Source organism: Channa argus, chromosome 5, assembly GCF_033026475.1.
Source record: "Channa argus isolate prfri chromosome 5, Channa argus male v1.0, whole genome shotgun sequence".
In the NCBI taxonomy this organism is placed as follows: Eukaryota; Metazoa; Chordata; class Actinopteri; order Anabantiformes; family Channidae; genus Channa; species Channa argus.
In genome coordinates, this window is record NC_090201.1 from 15674334 (window position 1) to 15695126 (window position 20793).

General features: G+C 37.7%; 4 protein-coding genes across 10 annotated transcripts; 3 read left to right on the top strand and 1 right to left on the bottom strand.

The window, feature by feature from the left end:
- Positions 1-83: 83 nt before the first annotated feature.
- Positions 84-3884, top strand: kbtbd12 (kelch repeat and BTB (POZ) domain containing 12). 2 transcript variants are annotated; one of them, XM_067503207.1, is made up of 6 exons: positions 84-245; positions 609-1719; positions 1796-2066; positions 2192-2342; positions 2522-2719; positions 2810-3884. In XM_067503207.1, exons 2-6 carry the CDS (start codon positions 647-649, stop codon positions 2977-2979), a joined length of 1863 nt encoding a protein of 620 aa, XP_067359308.1. In that variant the 5' UTR covers positions 84-245; positions 609-646; the 3' UTR covers positions 2980-3884. The 2 variants fall into 2 exon arrangements, with proteins under 2 accessions (XP_067359308.1, XP_067359307.1); XM_067503206.1 differs by having other exon boundaries at positions 575-1719; positions 2810-3883.
- Positions 3885-4008: 124 nt separating this feature from the next.
- LOC137126975 (uncharacterized) lies at positions 4009-9551 on the bottom strand. 2 transcript variants are annotated; one of them, XM_067503209.1, is made up of 8 exons: positions 9476-9551; positions 7399-7525; positions 7076-7141; positions 6383-6521; positions 5815-5951; positions 5667-5715; positions 5042-5576; positions 4009-4919 (listed from the first exon to the last, which is right to left on the bottom strand). In XM_067503209.1, exons 7-8 carry the CDS (start codon positions 5072-5074, stop codon positions 4170-4172), a joined length of 783 nt encoding a protein of 260 aa, XP_067359310.1. In that variant the 5' UTR covers positions 5075-5576; positions 5667-5715; positions 5815-5951; positions 6383-6521; positions 7076-7141; positions 7399-7525; positions 9476-9551; the 3' UTR covers positions 4009-4169. The 2 variants fall into 2 exon arrangements, with proteins under 2 accessions (XP_067359310.1, XP_067359309.1); XM_067503208.1 differs by having other exon boundaries at positions 5667-5951.
- On the top strand, positions 8888-14283 carry c5h1orf159 (chromosome 5 C1orf159 homolog). 3 transcript variants are annotated; one of them, XM_067503212.1, is made up of 10 exons: positions 8888-9103; positions 9545-9579; positions 10223-10303; positions 10397-10481; positions 11016-11105; positions 11189-11245; positions 11542-11676; positions 11898-11923; positions 12078-12102; positions 12411-14283. In XM_067503212.1, exons 3-10 carry the CDS (start codon positions 10232-10234, stop codon positions 12512-12514), a joined length of 594 nt encoding a protein of 197 aa, XP_067359313.1. In that variant the 5' UTR covers positions 8888-9103; positions 9545-9579; positions 10223-10231; the 3' UTR covers positions 12515-14283. The 3 variants fall into 3 exon arrangements, with proteins under 3 accessions (XP_067359313.1, XP_067359314.1, XP_067359312.1); XM_067503211.1 differs by lacking the exon at positions 9545-9579 and having other exon boundaries at positions 8890-9103; XM_067503213.1 differs by lacking the exons at positions 9545-9579; positions 11016-11105.
- Positions 14284-15292: 1009 nt separating this feature from the next.
- On the top strand, positions 15293-20695 carry perm1b (PPARGC1 and ESRR induced regulator, muscle 1b). Of its 3 annotated transcripts, none has more exons than XM_067503204.1 (4): positions 15295-15490; positions 16097-18999; positions 19062-19195; positions 19556-20695. In XM_067503204.1, the coding sequence occupies exons 2-3, from the start codon at positions 16116-16118 to the stop codon at positions 19154-19156; spliced, it is 2979 nt and encodes a 992-aa protein (XP_067359305.1). In that variant the 5' UTR covers positions 15295-15490; positions 16097-16115; the 3' UTR covers positions 19157-19195; positions 19556-20695. The 3 variants fall into 3 exon arrangements, with proteins under 3 accessions (XP_067359306.1, XP_067359305.1, XP_067359304.1); XM_067503203.1 differs by having other exon boundaries at positions 19079-19195; XM_067503205.1 differs by lacking the exon at positions 19556-20695 and having other exon boundaries at positions 15293-15490; positions 19062-19543.
- Positions 20696-20793: the final 98 nt, after the last annotated feature.

The following is a 20793-nucleotide window of genomic DNA, read 5'->3' on the forward strand; positions in this document are numbered from 1 at the left end:
TCTACTCTCTTATGACTGACACCCTTTTGAAAACCTTCTGACCCACTTGCTGTCTGCCACAACACTGTCTATTTTTGGCTTAGTAGCTCAGAGGGGGCCATGGAGGGGGTACATATCTTTGTCTCTTGAAACTGCTCAGACCTGCTCTAGACCCCTCGACTTGAGACATTTAGCAATATCAACAACAATATTTACTGGTCTTTTTAGACTGTAGGCAACAGAAGACAAGAGGCACTAATGGCTTGGTAAGTATTTTTGGAAGGGGTGAATTCTAAACTTTAAATGCTTCTTTATTAAGACGTTGGTATTTTGCTAGTTTTTGTAATATGCTATATAACATGAAAAAAATGCATTTCACTTGAATAATGTTGACTGAAATATAATGCTCACAAAAGTTTATGTTGTATTGTTTCACTTAAATGTAATTTATCAAGTTTAATACAACCATTACTTCTAAAATCTAAAGTTAATATGACAAAAAACTTTAAGTATAAAGATTTTGCACCATACTTTGGACTCTGTAAATTGAGGTTTGATGGATGGTCAAGTTTGCTTGTGATTTTTGTTTTTTCAGATATAACCCTCTTACTGTACATGTTGTTCAAAAGGGGCTGAAATTTCCTCATCTGAAGAAACTTAAAGCAAAATGGATCTTACAGCTAAGCATGGGCTGGTGCTGCTTGACCAGTTGAGAAGAATGAGGGAGACTGAACATCTGACAGATGTGGTACTGGTGGCTGAGGGCATCAGCTTTCCCTGTCACAGAGTTGTTCTATCTGCCTTCAGTCCTTACTTCCGTGTTATGTTCACATGTGGTCTGCGTGAGTGCAACAGTAGAGAAATATTCCTGCGTGATACACCTGCAGAAAGTCTGGCTCTCCTCTTGAACTATATGTACTGCTCAGATCTTCCTCTCACTAATGACAATGTACAAGGCATCTCTATTGCAGCTTTTCTCCTGCAGATAGACAATGTCTTCACTCGCTGTCAGCAGCACATGATTGAGAACATGGATGCCTCCAACTGCCTGGGGGTGTACTATTTTGCCCGTGACCTTGGTGCAGAGGAACTGGCTGACCATGCTCAGCGCTTCCTGAGGCAGCACTTTGTTCAAGTCTGCCAGAGTGAGGAGATCATGGATCTGGAGGCCCATCAGCTGGGGAAGCTTCTGAATTCTGATGATCTTAATGTTTCCAGAGAAGAGACCATCCTGGATGTGGTCCTTGGCTGGGTCAAACACAACGCATTGACTGAAGGAGAGGTACGTACACGTCACCTTCCAGAGCTCCTGAGGAAGGTCCGCCTGCCCCTAATAAGCCCTGACTATTTAAGAGAGGCTATGAAGAGAAACACAGCCCTGCTGGCTGATGCTGAGTGTCTAGATATGCTCAACGAAGCCTTGGAGGCCACAGCAATGCATCCCTCAGCTGCTCCACGCAAACTGAAGCTCCGTTATGGCATGGAGACCACAGATCTGTTGCTCTGTATCGGCAATGACAGCAGTGGGATCCGGTCGAGATATGGCAACTATGCTGAGCGAAGCTTTTGTTATGCCCCATTAACAGGCCGAACTTACTACATCACCTCACCTCGCTATGGAGAGGCTCTGGGTTATGTGTGTGCTGGGGTCGTCACTAACAGCAATGTTATTATTGTGGCAGGAGAGGCAAGTGTACGCAGAACATCCAGAAAGAACGACATAAAAGTTGAGATCTACAGGTAAAATTAATATAACGTCATGTGTTTAATAACTATGCTCCACTCAGATGGTATTGATTGTTGTGTTGAGTTGCAGGTACAAAGTAGAGGCCCAGGGTAGCTGGGACCATCTGACATCAGCAGAATACCGTGATTCATATGCCCTGGGATCACTGGGTGACACTCTCTACCTGCTGGGTGGACAAATGAAGCTGAAGAACCAGTTTATCATTACTAACTGTGTGGAGCGTTGGTCACTCAAGGGTGGACCCTGGCGGAGCGCGGCACCCCTACCTTTGCCTTTGGCCTATCACAACGTGGTCAGATTGAAAGATCGTCTCTATGTGATAGGTGGTCGAACCCCACAGGTGAAGTAAAAACACGTATTCAGTTTCCTGTTAAATGTAGGAAGTGTTAACACATCTGACAGCTCTTATAGTTTTAGCATGTGACTTATCTGACTGCACCTGCTTTGCTTTGTCATACCCTTCAGTCATACCGGACAGATGATGACCCTGACTGTCTTAGTAACCGCCTTCTGGAGTATGATCCAAACACAAACAAGTGGACAGAACTAAATCACATGAAATACTCAAAGTACCGCTGCAGTGCTGTTGAACTCAATGGTGAAATTGTTGTGATGGGTGAGATTATTTGCTATTTTAATGAATATTATTTTAACCTTTTAAAAAATGTAATCATCTTGAGCTACGAAAATAGACAAAGTGTGATTATGATTGGTGAAATAAAACTGTACTTTCTAAAAAAAGTTCTTTCTGTAAAAATGATCAATTTGGTGACAAAAACCATTTTGCACCACCAGGAGGCATTGGCTGTGAGGGAGTAGACCGTGGCCAATCACGGCACTGCCTCGATGCTGTAGAGATCTATAATCCAGATGGAGATTACTGGAGGGATGGACCTCCTCTTCCATGTGCACATCTCTCATTGCGCTCCAATGCATCTAATGCAGGAGTGGTGGGAGGCAAGGTTTATGTGTGTGGATACTACAAAGGAGCAGGTAATGAAACAATATCCATGTGCAATACAATGTTTGATAAGGTTTTTCAAAGTCCTTGTAATTTTCTTTCTGCATGTTAATTGCTCTCAGATCGTCATGACGATATAACCAAGGACATTCTGGAACTTGATCTGTGGGAGAACCGGTGGACAGTGGTGGCTCGACGTGCTCTGATGCATGACAACTATGACGTCTGCTTAGTGGCAAATCTCAACCCGAGGGGCCTAATGTCTCCACCTGCAGACTTAGTAAATCTGTGACACGCCTGTCAGCTCAGATCAAAGTCTTATTTGGGAGAATATGGAAATTAATTATTAATTACTAGTGAACCTATTGCTGAGCCAAAGGGATTCGGTTTTTCAGTCTGAAAAGGTTTTAGTGCTCAGCATTATTGAGTCTGCTGTTCATGATCTGCACACACTGAGAATAGAAAGATAATTTGTAAATAGTGTTATTTGATTTTTAAAAAATATTGTGCAACATCTGAATAGATTGATCAATCTGCAACTGTGTGGCACAAAGCTGAAATAGTATTATAGGCAAAAGAAAATTATTAAAAAGGAAAGGTGGCATGGGTGCTGCAGCCTATCCCAGCTGTCATCAAGTAAGAGGCAAGGTGCACCGTGGACAGGTCACCAGTCCATCTCACAGCCACAGAGAGACACACACAAACTAACAACAATTCAATTCACAACTAGAGTCACCAATCACCTTGAGAAGCATGTTTTTGGACTGTGAGAGGAAACCGGAGTACTCGGAGGAAACCCACGCAAGCACGGAGAGAACATGCAAACTCCAGACAGCAAGGCCAAAGCCGGCCAGGGGCACGAGCCCGCAACCTTCCAGATGTGAAGCAGCATATTATTATTAGTGTACATTATAATTATGGCTATAATACAACCTATACCAAAGTGCCAGAATTTGGTCTGTTACTACAGAGCAAATACAACAGGTTTTATAACTTATTGACTATAATCAATTTTTCAGAATAAAGTAGTTTTGTGCTAATAAAAATGCATCTTAACGATAATATCAATTGTGTTTTTTTAACATAAGCATCTCAGTTTAAACTATAAATTGACAGTCACAAGTAACAAATGTTATAATGCTTAAACAACTGGTCTCTCATGCTAATAAAGCACACAGCACACAGCACTTCCAACATGTTTGTTTACTCTGCTCTAGTTCTGATGTGGAAAAATATTACAGAAATCTCACAGTTTACATATATATAAAGAGTAAGAGAGAGATAAACAGATAGTTTCAATAGTCCACCTACTTGTCATTACTTGACACTCCTCTTCCTTATTCATTTTACTGTTATTCTATCATAAGACAAAAAACATTTAACAATGCACATTGTTAAAAAACTCAAAAACGTATAGAACAAATGGCCATAAATAATAATAATAATAATAATAATCTACTGTTGACTGAATTATCTCATATTCTAAAAGCCTAAATCAGACTCACAGTCCATGTCAAACAACTGCCAAAAGTTTTCATGTTTCACTGGGGTTCCCGTTACGGGCTCAGCAGACAGCCTTTCTAGGATTGGTTTGATTCCTGCAAGACATGCAGAGCTGTTGCTGTCCTGAGACCAGCAGGTGAAAGGCGTTATTAAACACCCTGCAACCTCACTGGACCTGACCTCCCTGTTCAGTGTGATTAGACAGTCTGGACTAAGAATGTCCCGGCTTGGTAGCATGTTCAGATCACTGCACTCACAAAGAGGTTCTGAATTATTCTGCCTATTGTTACAGGTCATAATAGGTTGACTATTTTCCTCTGACACACGCCGTCTCTTCTGTGACAACACAAGTGGTCTCTTTTTGCGTCCCCTATGGCTTCTCAGAGTGCGTTTCCTCTTTTTTCCTATGACGCAGTTCAGATCCATAGGTGGAACCTGTACCTGACTGTGTTCAACGTTGTTTGATGCACTTGCAAGCTGTGTGTCTTCAAGCTTGTTATCTTGCAGAATGGTGGAGAGTGACTCTTCCAGCCCAGGTGACGTCTGGATGGCACTCTCCATCAATCTCTCATTCCTGGGTTTGTCTAAATGCTCTGATATAAGGGTGCTGAGCAACTTCAGGGCCTCATTAAGCATATTTCGTTCTCTCTCCTGCTCCTCTCTCAGACTCTCTAGACTGGGCTTTACGCTTTGCAAATTGGAACCAAGTTCTGCTGTGGTCTCCCCAACCTCAAGCAAAAAACAAAAACGAAAAAAAAAAAAGCAAAATACCAATTATACTCTTCTTTAATTTAGTAGCAACAAAAATCTGTGTTTATCTAATTTGACATCATAGGCTGCATAATATTCACCTTTTTTACCCTTTCCTCTAGCTCTGTCATCATCTCTCTCTGGGAGTTCACTTTATTCAGCAATGTTTCAAACTGCTTAGAAATTTCACTCTCAAGACTGTTCAGGTTATTTTTCACTGAAATTAATTAATATGAAGATAGAAATGAACATACAAAATAAACATATTTTGTATTACTGAAGTCAATAAAATGAATACAATTTTTGAAAGATGTATAAAACCACAGTCTTTTTCTGAAGTTAGAGTAGAGAATCAGTAACCCATATTTATTCCATGGGAAAAGACCACCATCTACTGGTGATGACACATAATTGCTCACTGCCTTTCTTTAAACTAATAAATGTACATACTCTACAGTGTGCAGAAATCACAAAAACAATTTCAACAAAAATAAATATAAATGAATTAGGAAACTTACTTGTTTCAACAAAAATAAATATAAATGAATTAGGAAACTTACTTGTTGATGCAAAACTATCAAATTTTTCCAGAACTGTTTGGCAAAAAATTGTATTTTTCTCAGTGCCAGCAACCAGCTGTTGGATTTGACAAAAATTTCAACAATATAAGTAGAAAGTAGGAGCTTTACTTATGGAAAAAACAAAAGAAATTTTTTTGGCACTTACATCTTTGAGAGCTTCACTAATATGTTGACATTCATTGGCTAAAATATTACTGTTAAAGCAAAGAAACATGAAAGGTGATTATGATTATGATGTGACTATTCATCGCACAAGCATGAATTTGCATGTTCCAAATTATACAGACAATTACTTGTTGTTCTTTTCTTTTGCCTTATTCCTGTCCTCTTCAAATTTATCCAGAATTCCAAAAGCTCTTGTTTTGTCCTTCAGTTCTCCAAACAGGAGGGGCTTAGTGTGATAACTGCTTGAAAACTTTGGGTCACTCCCCTAAAGCAGAGTTCAGGAGATATAAAACAGAAATCTAATTAATAAAAAAAGCAAAGATGTGGGCTCCAGTCTGGACACATATTATAAAGTAATCAAAAGTCCTATTGGTTTCATGCAACCAAACAAGAATGCACCAAATCACAGAATTATTACAAATGAAACAACTAATTTTCATTACATTTTGGACAATAATATAATTACATCCCTGCAATGAAGCCCACATGCTCATTAATTTGCAACACTGAATGCAATGGCCCAGTACAAACCAAAATAGTACAGGGCTGTTAAGAGGTCACTTTTTATTATAAATGCATTAAAAGAACAGTAGAACAAAATGGTTCCACCATAAATCAAAACGCTTTTGACTTTCCTCCAAATATAACCCACCTTCAGGTTCCTACAGCATTATCTATGACATTGATAACTCTCACCTCTTGTGAACTTTGTTGGGAGGTCCTTGATGATAAACTCATATCCTGGGATGTGCCTTGAGAATTTTCAGGCCAAAACTGAGACCCAAAGAACAACTGAGAGTCTGTGAAACTGGAATAGCCGCTGGTAGCCACATTTCTGTTTATCCCCACCAGATTTAATGAGAAAAGGAAAAACAAATTTGTTCATACAGTAAAAAATTAAATTTCAAAAGTGCTACATAAGTAAAACATTGGTCCATAAACATTCAATGGCCACTTTATTAATTTTATCATTTGTTATCACTTGATAATTCTGCTCTGTGTTTATTAGAACCCCTCTTCTTATTATGCAGTCCAGTATGACTCCACGATCCACTTGGACCTCAATAATACTGTAAACACAGAGTAGAATTATCATATTTCTGACAGTTTCAACTTAATAACTGAGAAATGATATATAACTGATACAAATGTTAACACTGTAAATATAGAATTCATTGCAGAGCTGCTTTACTGGATTGTATTAAATTGTACAGGTGGACCAAATAAAGTGGCCAGAGAGTGTATGTAGGTCATAAATTTGATACATTTCCTGTTTTCACATCAGAAATAATAACATCAACATTATATACGTGGTCACTGTTCACGCATTCACAGGATAAATTTAAGTCGTCAAGTAAGTAGTAATAATAGCCCATGTTGTCTAACCACCTGCTTCCAGTTGGGATGCTCAGCATTTCTTTTATGCTCCTCAAATGACTCATTGGTTTTCGTTACCTGTAACGTGAGATGTCAACATTAGATGTCAAGTTATCCACGTCTCCATAAGATGTGAGTCATGCAAAGTTATAAGCGCTAGCAAAATGCTTTGTTAGCTAACCTAAGGTTAACTTTAATAAACACTTACATTTGGGCTATAATTAACAGCTAATGTCAAAAGAAAAACGTTTACCATGTGATAGTGTGAAGTGTGGTAGTGTATAGTGGTTATGATAGATGAAAAAAACGATTAAAAGTCTAATAAATTGACTCACAGTTCTCAGAAGGATGAGATGGAGAGGGTTACTTTGAAAACAGGCAGCGTGCTCGAGAGCTTTAATTCTCGCGCCTTGTCCCAGAACGAGGCTACGCTGCATTCGGGTGACCTCGAAAAAGTCTAAACTACAACATTGTAACACCAAAAACAATTAAATACACAGAGATATTAATTCGGCTATGTGTTTTATTTATTTGTTACCAAGAAAGAACAGGTTAGTCAGTCAGTCAGTTAGTTACACTTACTTACTTAGACTACACTATTATTCATGGGAGGAAAAACAATACTGAAAGGTTTAAAGTGACCCTAGGTGACAGAAGTAGGCTAAACAAACTCAGTAATCCAGAAGAAGTTTAATTGTGCTTCACAACAAGCAGAACTAGGCTTGCCACTTGCCAGGCTAAGTTACTTATAAAAATAATCTGTTTTAAATAATATTTTATACTCCGGCCTTGTTTAGTTCATTTCATGTTCAGATTAAACACAGACACCATGTTAGATAATGCTGGAGGGAATTTGTTTATCCCAGCTTCTGATTAACTGAACACACCTGATCTTGGTAATAGACAGTGGGCAGGACGGGGGTAGCAGGATGGTCGCACTGGAGGACCAGGACTGCCTGTCCTGAACTGGATTTTCAAAGCCAGCAACAGACATGGCCCCTGCTCAGTTCATGAACTATGTGTTTGTGGTCTTTTTATTTATAGTAAATTTGTTGGGGAAGTTGATCCACTACAAACTCACTCACTCGCTTATTTTGTAGCTGTGACTTGTGTTAAATTGTAAGTTTTAAGAGCTATATTATTTCACTTACACAATGCACATTCCAAATAATATAACTGTGTTCTTATTTTGATTTTCCTTCAAATTAAAAGTAAATTTAGAGTCCAGTATAGGACTGTTTGCTGCACTGGATTTACAGGAACGTGGAGACAACAAGGATCATGCAGTACATTAGTAAGTGCTTAGCAACAAGATTGTGCCCCAAGGCCTCTTAACAGGTTAATCTGGCTGCGCTGAATCTGAGCTCACATACTGTGACTTCTTACACGCAGGTGTAACTAATATCTTTGCAATTTATGTATCCTTTTTTTTTTCTAATTTCATCTGTTATTTTGTTAAAGTACCAGCTGTAAGACTTTATTATTGCTTCTTATTTAACAGGCAAACATTAGACATTGCACGTCTTGGATAGTTTTCATTCACAAACAAACCCCTGTGTTAAATTTAACGACTCAATGTCAGTGCATAACAAGATAAGCATTTGATAACACTCAACACGGTATGATCTTGTGGATTTTATAGGCTGCCAACTAAAGATACTTTTATCAAACATCTTACCATTTGTGGAGCATCATAATTAAAATTGATGCTTAGTTTTTATTGATAATTTTACAGTGAAGTGAAGATTTACTGAAATTCATTCAAACATTCAGAAAACGTCTGAATGTGTACAGAACAAAAGCAGCCGGGGCCTTATTTTGAAAGTCTTCACCGGAAATGTGCACGCTAAACGAAAGCAAGTAGCAGCGAGCTTCGCGCCTGGGATCGATAGTAGTGACTGGCACAGAAGAGGCGTATTAACGACAAACCTGCCAGTAAACATAGGTGTTTATCTGCTTATACCTATCCGACGGACCAGACGTGAAGCTGATTAAACCACATTTAGGTGTTCGGGCAGGCCAAAGCCTGGTGTTTGGCTGGTGGGTAAACTTTTTCTGTTTCTAAATTCACACTGATGTGCAGGTGCTTGCCGCAGTCTCTATGTGATTGGAAACCCAAAGCTATCTGATAATGTCATCGTAATGATATAGTAAAATAGCTTTAGGTAAAAAATCTTGAACATATTTATTTCAGTTGTGGCTGATGGTGTAGTGACAGGTGCTAGCTAGCTAAACACATTGGTTCTGTTCGGGTGTCCATATTTAGCAGTTTTCTTGTCGTTAGCGTCACCTTTGTTTTTTTTATGTGCTAATCCTCCAGAAGTAAACCAGAAGTAACGTTATTGACTTAATATATAAATACAGCGTTTAAAAAGAAAGGCAAACATAGTCATAAAAGAGAAAAACACCTACTTTAAAACTGTTCTGTTGAAAAATGCTTCCATAATGAATATTTTGTGGTTCTGTGTGACTCTGTTGCAGTTTCCTGTTGCAGCTGTGAAGATAAATGGGTTAAGGTACAGTCCCCTGCAAAAGTGTCGGAATGGCAACAACAATTCGTTTGTAATTGTTTGTGTCTGCACATTAAAGACATTTGGATTTTAGGTCAAAGGCGAATTTCAGATGACTTTTTGAATTACATTTTTTATTTCCACACTTATCAAACAACATAGAATATGGCACTTTTTGTATCAGATCACCAAGAAATTAAGTGCGCTTGGATAATGCTATTTTGCTAATAACTGTTTCTTGTTCGATCCTCTGAGATTGATTATTCAAACATTAAATAGATTACTTTGTCCTTGAATTTTACCTGTGAAGATTGAAGTAGGAAAACAAACTGGACCATGGTAAACATGCATTTCACTTGCTGCAAGGCAGAAAGGCCCCAAAACAAACATCAATAGAGGGAAGTTGATGATGCCAGTGAGTCAGCTTGGTGCAGTTATTGCAAACAAGGCATTTCCAACCAAATATAAATTTTTATTTATAATAATTTGCATTTATCTTTTAATTATAATCCCAAAGGTCTTCAGTTTAGCAAACACAAAAAACTGCCTTTGCCATCCAATTACTTTTGGAGGGCACTGTCTGTGTCCTACTATATGCCTAGTCACAGTGACTGATGCGTACCTAATTCAAGTCTGTTTTAATTCTCAGGGTTTGAAAATGGCTCTGTCGTTCCTTTTGGTTTTGGCTGCCACTGTGATTCTTATCAGACCAGAGACACCTGTAACTAAGGTAGAAGATGGATGTTACTTAGTCAAAGGGCCAATGTTTACTTTGTTCAGGCTACCCTGATTTGTTAATCTGTGAGCAATGCTTTGTTTACAGGCCATGCATCACAACTCAATTGAGTGCTGTGGCGAGAAACAGAGAATGAACAATTCGTGTTCAAATGACACCCACTGTGAACCTGGTAATATGGACATTTTTTTGGTTTTGTATGTAATGTAGATGATTTATTTTCCACAGTTCAATTGAATATCAACATTCACAAAATCAACATACAGAATAAATGCTCTTGAGCTACATTGCTGTAAATAAAGAATCTGCATGCATTCACAGTTAAAATATTACATGGGCATAGTCAGTGTTTTTTAAAACACAGACATGTTGTTTTTTTAAAAATGTCCCTATTGTGCCAATTTTATCATGGGAAACCTGAGACAGTCTGCTCCTGCAAACTAGAAGGACACTGTGATAGCAATCCGTGACAGTGTTGAACAACCTCCTCTGTCCCTGTTCTCCGTTTAGTTTTGTCATAGACAACTTGTACAGAAAAAAACATTTCTGTAAATTAAAAAATATATATAAACTCTATTCGTAAAATGTTAACATTTTACTTAACACCAGTGACTGTATTACGAATAATGTTTATAGACCAAGTCGTGAGCATTTCCAACTAAGTAGGACAAAATGGTGTGAAATATATTCTTTTGTGTTCTTTTAGGGTGTTTTTTACGTGTCCTTGAGAACACAATTTGTATATTCTGTGACTCAGCGGTTGTGGATGTGGAGAACACAACAATCTGCACTTATAGTAAGGACAAATAAAAAAATATATATATAGAATTTGAATGTCACCTTGTATTTTTTAATCTGCTCTTTTTCTGTGCTTTCTAGATTACACAATGGAGAGGAAAAATCACACAACCGTAACCACTGTCATTCCTAAAATTGGTAAGATATCTATCACAATCATTCTCGTTTCCTTATAATTATTAACCTTGACTGCAGTCTACATACTGAAATATTAGGTTACTTTGTGCATCACTGAACCAACTTTAATGGCTTTTGTCCTCAGTTTTTGGGGGGGTAGTACCAAGTTTAAACAACTTAACACAGCAAAATATTCCAAGACCAAATATGGTTTACAAGGTGTGTGTGATGATAAAGTAAATGTCTTCAGCAGTCAGTAAGTTAATTGTCACATTTTATATCTGTTGTTTGCTGTTTCCTGCTGCATTTTTGAGCAGGAGGGCCAGGCGTGGCAGCCTCTCTTCTTCTGGGGACACTTTTGATAAGCCTGTTTTTGATCCTGTCTGTTGCCTCGTTTTTCTACCTCAAACGCTCCAACCGACTCCCGAGCATCTTCTACCGCCGCAACAAGGGTAATCACTGTGTTGCTCTGATTCACTAACTATGATTTTAAAAGCAGAAGTTTTGTTGAGCCACCACACCAATTAAATACTTTACAATAAGGTAGTTGTAGATAATAAGTAAGCATAGTTGGATAACATGGCAAAACACTATACATGGAGTATTGGTTTGCTTTTGTGGTCTTATATTTCTGTCAGATAGGCTAAAATCATTATCTTGTGTACTTTTACAGCCTTCATATTTCAACCAAGTGAGACAGTAAGTTGGTTTTAGTGTTTGTTCATTGTTACTACATAGGCTGGGAATGTCTTTAATGTGATCTCAGCATTGTTCCCTTATAGTCCATACACATAATATGATTGTTTCTCAAAGCGTTACTCATAATTCCCTTGTTTATTTTTTTTCCTTCCAGGCTGTCATGATCCCTTCCTCATCAGGTAAGGCAACTACACTCTGTGTGAACTACTTCTCTCTCACTTTGCTGAACAGGTTAAAATATTATGTGCTACTGAGTAAAGTAGTCAAAACATTTCCCAACATTTTTCGCAATGTTGAGTGAGAGTGTTGCATTTTTTTTGACTGTTGCAAAATTGTATTAACAAAATAAGGTCAATAAAGCAGTTCTTAAATGAAACATAATTTGTCATAAACCTTAGTTCAAAAATGCTGTGAACAGTGCCAGTGCATGTCTCCGCTTGTTTTTTCTCACAGATGATTATGTTTTTGTGCTTCCTTTCTTTTGAAGTGCGGAAGCCAAGATATGTGAGAAGGGAGCGACCCTCTGCATCGTCAACAGTGAACAGTGCCACTGTACCCACCACATCCAATACTGAAGTCCATAATGTTTAGAGGAAAGGGTGGGTGCAGGTAGGAGAGAAGGCTCAGGAATGATTTTTGATTTTCTTGTAATAATGTATAGATGTGTGAAGCAAAACCAGCTGACTTATTGTATGGGTGGTCAAATTTAAGAGTAAAGCATGGTGGCACATTTTTCTTTTATATTATAATGAAGAAAATCATTACCCAGTCACTTTAATGACCACTTGACATAGCGTTTTTTTATTTATTCTTTAAAAATAAACAAATACCAATTAGATGAAATATCCCTGGAAACAGCAGTTTTCAGTATCTCTAACAGTCATCATGTCACAGGTTAGATTAGATTTTCTATTCACTCATGTAGCACTGTTGTAATTCATTACTTTAAGCACTGTAAAAATGTTTCTACTGTTTGACAAGTATGTCTAATTGACTTCTAAAACAAATGCATTTTTAAATAATGCGCAGGTTGTCTGTTAAAGGAATAGTTTATTGTTTAAGGAAATGTGCTTATGGTGAGATAAGATGACATAATACACTCAGATCTGTACAGTAAATATGAAGCTGGAGACTCGGAGCATCCTGTTAACTTAGCATGCACTAAGACTGGAAAGAGCTGGAAACAGCTTGAATCATCTCGTTAAGAAAATAAGCATATTTCCCAAAATGTACAATTATTACTTTAAGTCTTGGGTTTCATTATGAAAATGGGAATCTTTCTGTTCAGACCCACGTTACTCCAATAAGAGACCTTCAGTTACATTGATTTTTAGGACAAAGTGACGTTTATTGGAAGCCAGTTTATTGTTAACTTTTTTTTAAAACACATATTTATTGACTTTTTCTGAATAGAATCAGGCCGACAGAATTAACTGGGATCTTTTTTAAGAAGAGTTTCTCAAAGCACTGCATTGGTGATTGATTGAGTTTGTATTTTTATTGTTGGGCTTGTATTTATTGTTATTTGTGAGCTTATCCAAGTTGAATGTATTTTACATGTATAACAAATAGTGCATTGCAGTTGCATGCATCATTTATTACATTCCCAAACATTCCTCATTCATTTTAGAGGTAATTTTCAACATCAGAATCAAGTGCTTTCATATTAATCTCTTAAATTTTACTCAACATTTTCATATACCAATTTTGTTCCATGAAGTAATTTTTCAAAACATAAGATTTTTTTCATCATGTTGCACTTTATTTGTCTAAAATCATCAACTAATATTGGACCTTTTGTTGCCATTGAATGAGATTGTTTTGTTGTGTAACTGGCAACATCATTGTTGCATTGTGAACATTACTTGACTACCTTTGCCAAATGTAAGAAGAAAGTGGCTCTTCCTGTGTGCCATGCGATTACTGTGCCATTCTGAGCTTTAAATGCAGCAGGGAACGTTTTTGTGTTGATGTTATGAATGATTGGGTATATGAGTAATATCCAGTGGCCTTTACTGTGCACAATTCTAAACCCAGGCTAGTTAACCAAGTTTGATTTACTACATATACCGTAGTTTTATGTCTTTAACACTAAGGTTGTAAAAACCTATTTCCATCCTTAGTGTGTATGGACAAACCTAAGGTGAATCAGATCAAAGGCAGGAATCATTCAAGGAAAATTCCCAATATTGTTTCATGTTTCCTTCTATACAGTGAACCATAAGCTGAATACATGTACATATTGTTTTATACAAATAATGTATTGTTTTTTTAGTAATGTACACATTCTATTTCAGTGCCATGAAAAATGTTCTGAAGATGTATGTAATGTTTGCAGAAATAAAGCACCTTTCCTTATTGATTTTTTTCTTTACTATAGTTTGTTAAACTAATTTTATAATTTGCTATGTTTTTGGTCATTTGTGCCAGTAGCAACAGTGTTTTTTACAACTGCTAATTGCCCTAATATATTGATTGACTGGCTTATAGGTTACCAGATCAGTACTGAAAACATGATTTTCATGATTATATGAAAATAATAATTATACTTTTTTTGTTCAATTGCAAAATTTCTCACTCACCACTGCTATGCTATTTCTATGATTTAGTTAGCTGGACATCACTAAGTATTTTTAGAAAACAACACTGGTATGTATTCATGTATAAAGCTTTGCGGTATCTTCCAGAATACCTTACTACCCTCCTTTCTGCCAGTTCTATTTGTAATCTGCGTAAGTGGTTGCTCTTAAATGTTCCTCGGGCTTGGACAGACCTTGGTAAAACATGATTTTCCTATCATGCACCATGGTCATGAAATAATCTTCAAAAAACTAAATTTGTATCCATTAATGATTTTAGGAGCATCATAAAGACTGCCCCGAGGTGCTTGAATACCTGATATTCTGATTTATTGTTTGTTTATGTATTTTGTATGTCTTGATTTTGTATGGCTGCTACATTGGCAAGGTCTCCTTTTTTCCTGGTTAAATAAATCTGAAAAAAATGTATATATATATTTAGATAAAAAGACATTCATACGTCAAAATCAATGTGTATACACTTCCTTATTCTCTTGTAGTAATTCAAATATAAGTTTATGTAGCACTGTATTATAAAGGGAAAATACACAAACTTACAGTACTTAAAAATAAAACAGGTGCATTTCAAAACTAAATATACAATCAAGTTTTATTTAATTGTTTACAAAAATACTAGAAAGTGCCCTTAGTACAAGATTGAGGCTGGGGCTGGATTAACACTGACAGGAGTGTTTATGATCGTTATCAAAATGAGATATATCACTCTTTGTATGTTATATATTTTACTCTAATAATGAAATTCATTTATATTCTTACCTCTGAAAAGTATATGAGGGCTTGTTTTTTAGGTTTCTGTAATGTCAAATGTCCTTGGTCAGAGGACATTTGGACCATGCAGCTGCATGTGACTGGACACTATTTATAACAGCTGAGTACCCCAGTCAGACATATGCAAGGACAGATGGACATTAAAGCGTAAATGTCTCTGCTGGAAGAAAGTTATGACTCCTTTATCCCTCTGCAACAGGTACCGTTGGTCCAACTATCCCTTTAACATTAATTTACTAAAATGACATGTTTCAAGTTAGTTGAGGGGCTTTAATGTCTTAAATATGGAGCTGACAAAGTTTAATAACATTATCCATTGTGTTAAAAAACCAAGGGTCATTTCAATAACTGCAAACCTGAAAAATAAGGAAAACTAAACTCAACAAAAAAATTGTTCAAATGCTGTGTTGACCAATAACAAAGTGAGATACACTTAAGGAATTATTTGTTGGTTGGTGCATTTTTCAATTAAATATTTTAATGTTTTTACCATTTTGTATCAATTGTGGTATTTTACTCTGTTTACCAAAACCTACACTGGGTGTGTTTGTTAAGTTGTAGCTTGACATTGGACAGCTGAATGTTTCATATCATGTCATATGACCTGTTTTCTCGGAGTAGGGCTGTGGAGTATTTTGGGGTCTGTTATGAGTGTGTGACTAAGGTGTTCTGGCATTGCTTTGCTTTGAGGTCTTCACTGAAAACTGAACTGCTACAAGACCTTGTTTGTTTCTACTCAGTGAATGCATGTATTCAGTACTATATTAAATATAAATCTGTAGCCTTCTGTCATTTTTTTTTTCAGATCGAAGACCACATGAAATATGGATGATTTAGATCACAGCATGCACATTGCAGAGTATGACTGGAAAAGCTTCTATGAGGAGAGTGAGGAGTGTTGTCTCTTGCAGCCTTCACTCGCCTGTCTAGATAACTTGAGCCTCAGTGATTCAGAGAATTCTGATATCTTAAGTCCGGTCTTCAGCACAAGTCAGCAAGAGACACACCACGATCCTGATTCAAACGGTGTTGGAGCCAAGAACAGTGATGCAGGATGCAGAACAGAAGAAGAAAGCTATATAAAGTTATTAGTGCAGATGAACACATGTTCCTCAGGGGGAGAACAAGTTGAAGTTACAGCAGGAGCAAACGAGGGGAGTGTGACACAAGTAGGCTGTGGAATATGCTTTAATTGCCCTGCAGGAAACACCTTCAACACAAAGGGAGTGCACGTGAAGACGGCAGAAGACACAGAGAAGACAACTGACAACATTAAAAACACATGTCAAACTGAACTATCACATGTTCAGTCTTCAGAAGTATCAAGCGAGCTTAAAATAGAAGATGGAGATTTGCAAGGACAAACAGATAATTCCAGAAATGAACCGGATTCAGTTTTTTGCCACCCAACACACACTACACAAGAGACTGGGAGTGAGAATGTGAGCAGTGTCGCTGCAAGAGCAGAAAAGGAGCGTTGGTTTGTGACAGTCAATGACAGGCCTTCACGACAGCGAGTCCCTGCTTCCTCTGTGAAAAAAAAACTAAGACAAAAAAAGCTTTGTACGAACAAGTGCATCTCCAGGCAGGAGCAATCCCTGGAAAAAAGTTTTAAGATAAACAGAGGTAAAAATGAATGCAAGGGAGGAAGGGATATGAAGGGCTTTATTCAATCAAACCTAAGCTTACTTCAGAATTCTGGAAGGCCTTCAAGTGCTTCAAAAAATCCAGAGTGCACCTCAGATACATCACAAATGCCCTGTGAAGATGAAAAAATGTCACAAAAAGTAGCCATTTCTTATATCCTGAAAAAAACTGAAACTGAGCCAACAATGCATAGAAACACACACGAACTAGCCAGCTCAGCATCCAGATCAGATGAGACGTTTAACCCAAAGGACCCCTCAAATCTGGAGAGTTTGAAGTCAGATGAATTAGAAGATGGTGTTGAGTTCTTCTCAGTTCACAGTTATGACTCTGAAAACTATTGGTCTGCTGCTGAATCAGTGGATGAATCTCCGCATCCTCTCATAGACCATCCAGAAAACCAACAGTTGTTATCTCTAACAACCAAGAATCTACTAAAGACTGGAGATACTCGGGACAGAGAAATCCATTCTTGTGATAGCACTCTCTCCTGCAACATGTCGCCCACCAACTGTTGTGGATGTAAAAGCACAAGTGTTGAGTCTACCTTGGCATTTCCATCTGGTGGCCAGAGAGCCAACAAAATGCCAGATGTCAACTCCACATGTGATAATGACACACACAGCACGGGGCTCTGCAGGCCCTCATACACACTCACTCGCCCGAAACAAGAGATTAATATTTTAGCATCAGGTGGCACTTCAGGACATAAGCTTAGTCCCCTCCCAGTTCCTGATTTAACTGTAACACCTTGCTCTGTAGCCAACAGCCCTGAAACATATGCCAGAGCTGCGGGTCACAGTAGACCTGTGTACGCCATTTCTCCTTTTTGGGACGAAATGGAAAAACTGACAATAAATGACATTTTGCAGCTCAGGATGAGTAGTCGTACATCTCTTAGGGAAACAGAAGAAACAGTGACACGAAATGTAGATGATTCTCCACCAAATCACAGCTTTCTGGTTGGCACGATGGACAATAATTTGCCGGCTGGACGTCCAATGGATACGTCAGATATGGCTGATTCAGACTACTTCACGCAGCCTGACGAATGCAAGCCAGATTCTTCAAGCTGTGAGTTTTCTGATTTTGAAGAGGAATACTGGCAGCTTCTTGGTGCCAGCAGGAACACCAGTCCTGATCCTCAGGGGAAGAACCAAGAAGAGGAGTCGTTGTCCATATGCTCTGAAGAGAAGGAGACACCTGTGCCTCTAGAGGACTTTGCAGGACGGTGTCTTGAGGATCACGAGTCACACACTTTAAGTAAGCTTTCATGGCCAAAGCCAATAACAAAGGGTAAAAAAGTGCACAATGTACAAACTCTCAAAACAGAGGATATAAGTCTACATTCCTTGTGTGGTAATAATGAGGGAAATGTTACCCTCAGTGGCCGTCAGTCCTTAGATGAAAACATGGTTCTGAAAGTGAAGGACACCCTTGAAACACGAATACCAGCCCCTGTTCTATTCAGCACAAACATACTAGATAATCATTACCAAATATCTATCCCAGAAGTGTTTGAGTACTTTTTCACAGATGACAAAGGAAATGACTCCAGGTTTGTCACTATCTGTGATTTCGAGGACGTCTCACAAGATTCTGTCTTTGACTCCACTCTTTGTTCAGTCAGGGATGAAATATCATTCTCCTCTCTCCATGATTCCCAGCAGAGCGGTAAGAAACCCATTCCTATCTTTTCTTGCTCTCCTCCTACTGTCAGAGAACTCACACTGCAAAAAGTCGATTATGTTTTCTTGAAAGGAGACTGTGAGGAGAAAGACATATGTGGTGCTTTCACGGAGGCTGGTGACTGTGATACACATAGATCTTGCCTTTGGAAAAGTTTGCTGTCTATGAGGAAAATCTGCTTCCATGACAAAGGTATCATCTGTTGCGGAAGGTCTGGTGCCTGGGAGTTTCCATTTGAGCCTGAGAAGACAAAAATGAGGAGGAACGACAGAACAAATGCTGTGCTCACTGAGGGAAGAGTCTCTTCAGCTCCAACTCCGTTGTTTAGAGCGCTAAAACTGCAGCAGAGAATTTTGGAAACTATACGCACAAGTAAGCATGAGATATTGCTGGACTCGAAGAAAAAGAAAGATATACACATTTGAAAGAAGTAGGTCTTTGTCTCTTACAGGAGGAGACGGCATCTTCTCTACACTACAGCAGTCAGATATGTGTTTGGTCTGCATTGCTTTTGCCTCCTGGGTGCTGAGATCCTCTGATCCAGAGGCTGCTGATACCTGGAAAGCAGGTATGAATATCCTTGCATTTATATTCTGCTTTTAGATTCATTTTTCAGCAGATATGTCAGAAATACAATTTAATGCTGCCCCGGAAGTTTATTTTCTCAATGGGTTTCTATGTGCAAGAAGGCCCTACAAAGCTAAAGAAAAGAAATTAGGGTATTTTACTTAACACTTATTCGACATGTTTGCGCAAAGAAAAAGTGATATGAATTTCATGCACCATAGTTTAGCATTTGTGGATTTAATACCTCAAGTGAAAGCAAGTTTCCAGTTTACTTTTAGTATTGAACACATACTGTATACTGAATACTGTATAACTATGACATTCAGTTCTACAAACTAACCTTTATTGAAATCTTGTTTAGCTCTGCTAGCGAATGTGAGTGCGCTATCAGCTATCCAGTTCCTGCGGGAGTATGTAAAGAAGAATTCTCGTCTAAATAATCCTTGATATATTATTGGAATGCCATGTCATTTCCAAACCTTTTCACATGGGTCCATCTGTAGAAATATATATATATATATGTATGTGTTTGTGTGATATGCTATACCTGCTAAATATATACCTGCTAAATATAGTGTCTTTGAGAATGCAGAATTTTTCCAAGCATGTACAGGTAGACATTTGCAAATGAATATATTAAAAACTGATTTTACAAGTTCTTTGTTTTCTACAAGTCCTTTCAAAAACCAACACTGCTTTTGTTTATCTCTTAGTACAGCAAACAGTACTCATCCGATACATTAATTATTTAAAACCTAAAACTAATGATATATTGCTAAAATTCTAAAGAAGCAACTATAATTTACACCAAACATTTGAATGTGTTTCGGACTATTGTGTTAGAATTTCCAGCAGCAGAACTGTGTATGTGTGATTGAATCAAAATAAACAGCAATGACTTAACAGTGTAGCTCTTGGATGTGTTAATAGTCTTCAAACAGCAACAGAGACTATGGTACAGAGAACATTTGCAAGAAAAAAAACTGTAACCAGAATAACTTCTCTGTTGGTTTGGAGGATAGTTTATGGGGTTTATATTACTTTAATTTTCAGCATGAAACTTTCACCTCAGTGAAGACAAAACATTTTAGCTGCATTTTATATCTTTGGTGTATCAGTCCTGAGTAAACTGACATTATCTACAGTGTGTGTGTGTGTGTACACACACACACACACACATACAGAAGAACAGAAGTTAATACTTTTATGAATGTGCTGTTGTGACTGAAACATGGATTTATGAGTTATACACCTGCCATCAAGCTAAGCTGGTTTATTGTGTTTTTTTTTGGTTTTCGATGTACTGATGGAAAGTGCATGAGGGGTGTCTTAGTTCAGAATGAAAATGGGGATACAATTGTGAAACAAAGTCAAAGTTGTGGATTTTGATGGTTTGTTTGTGAATAAAATGATTAAGTATTATATTGAGCTACACTGGTGGTAAAGTTTTCCCCTTATGATGGGCTGCATCACATATTACAGATGTTATGAATTATGATTGAATAAAACCCTGAGAATGTGGCTCTACTCCTGCTCTAAGTCGAAAACTGAGAAAACAGTACTAGCAGGAATTACACTGATTCTTTTACAATCTATACC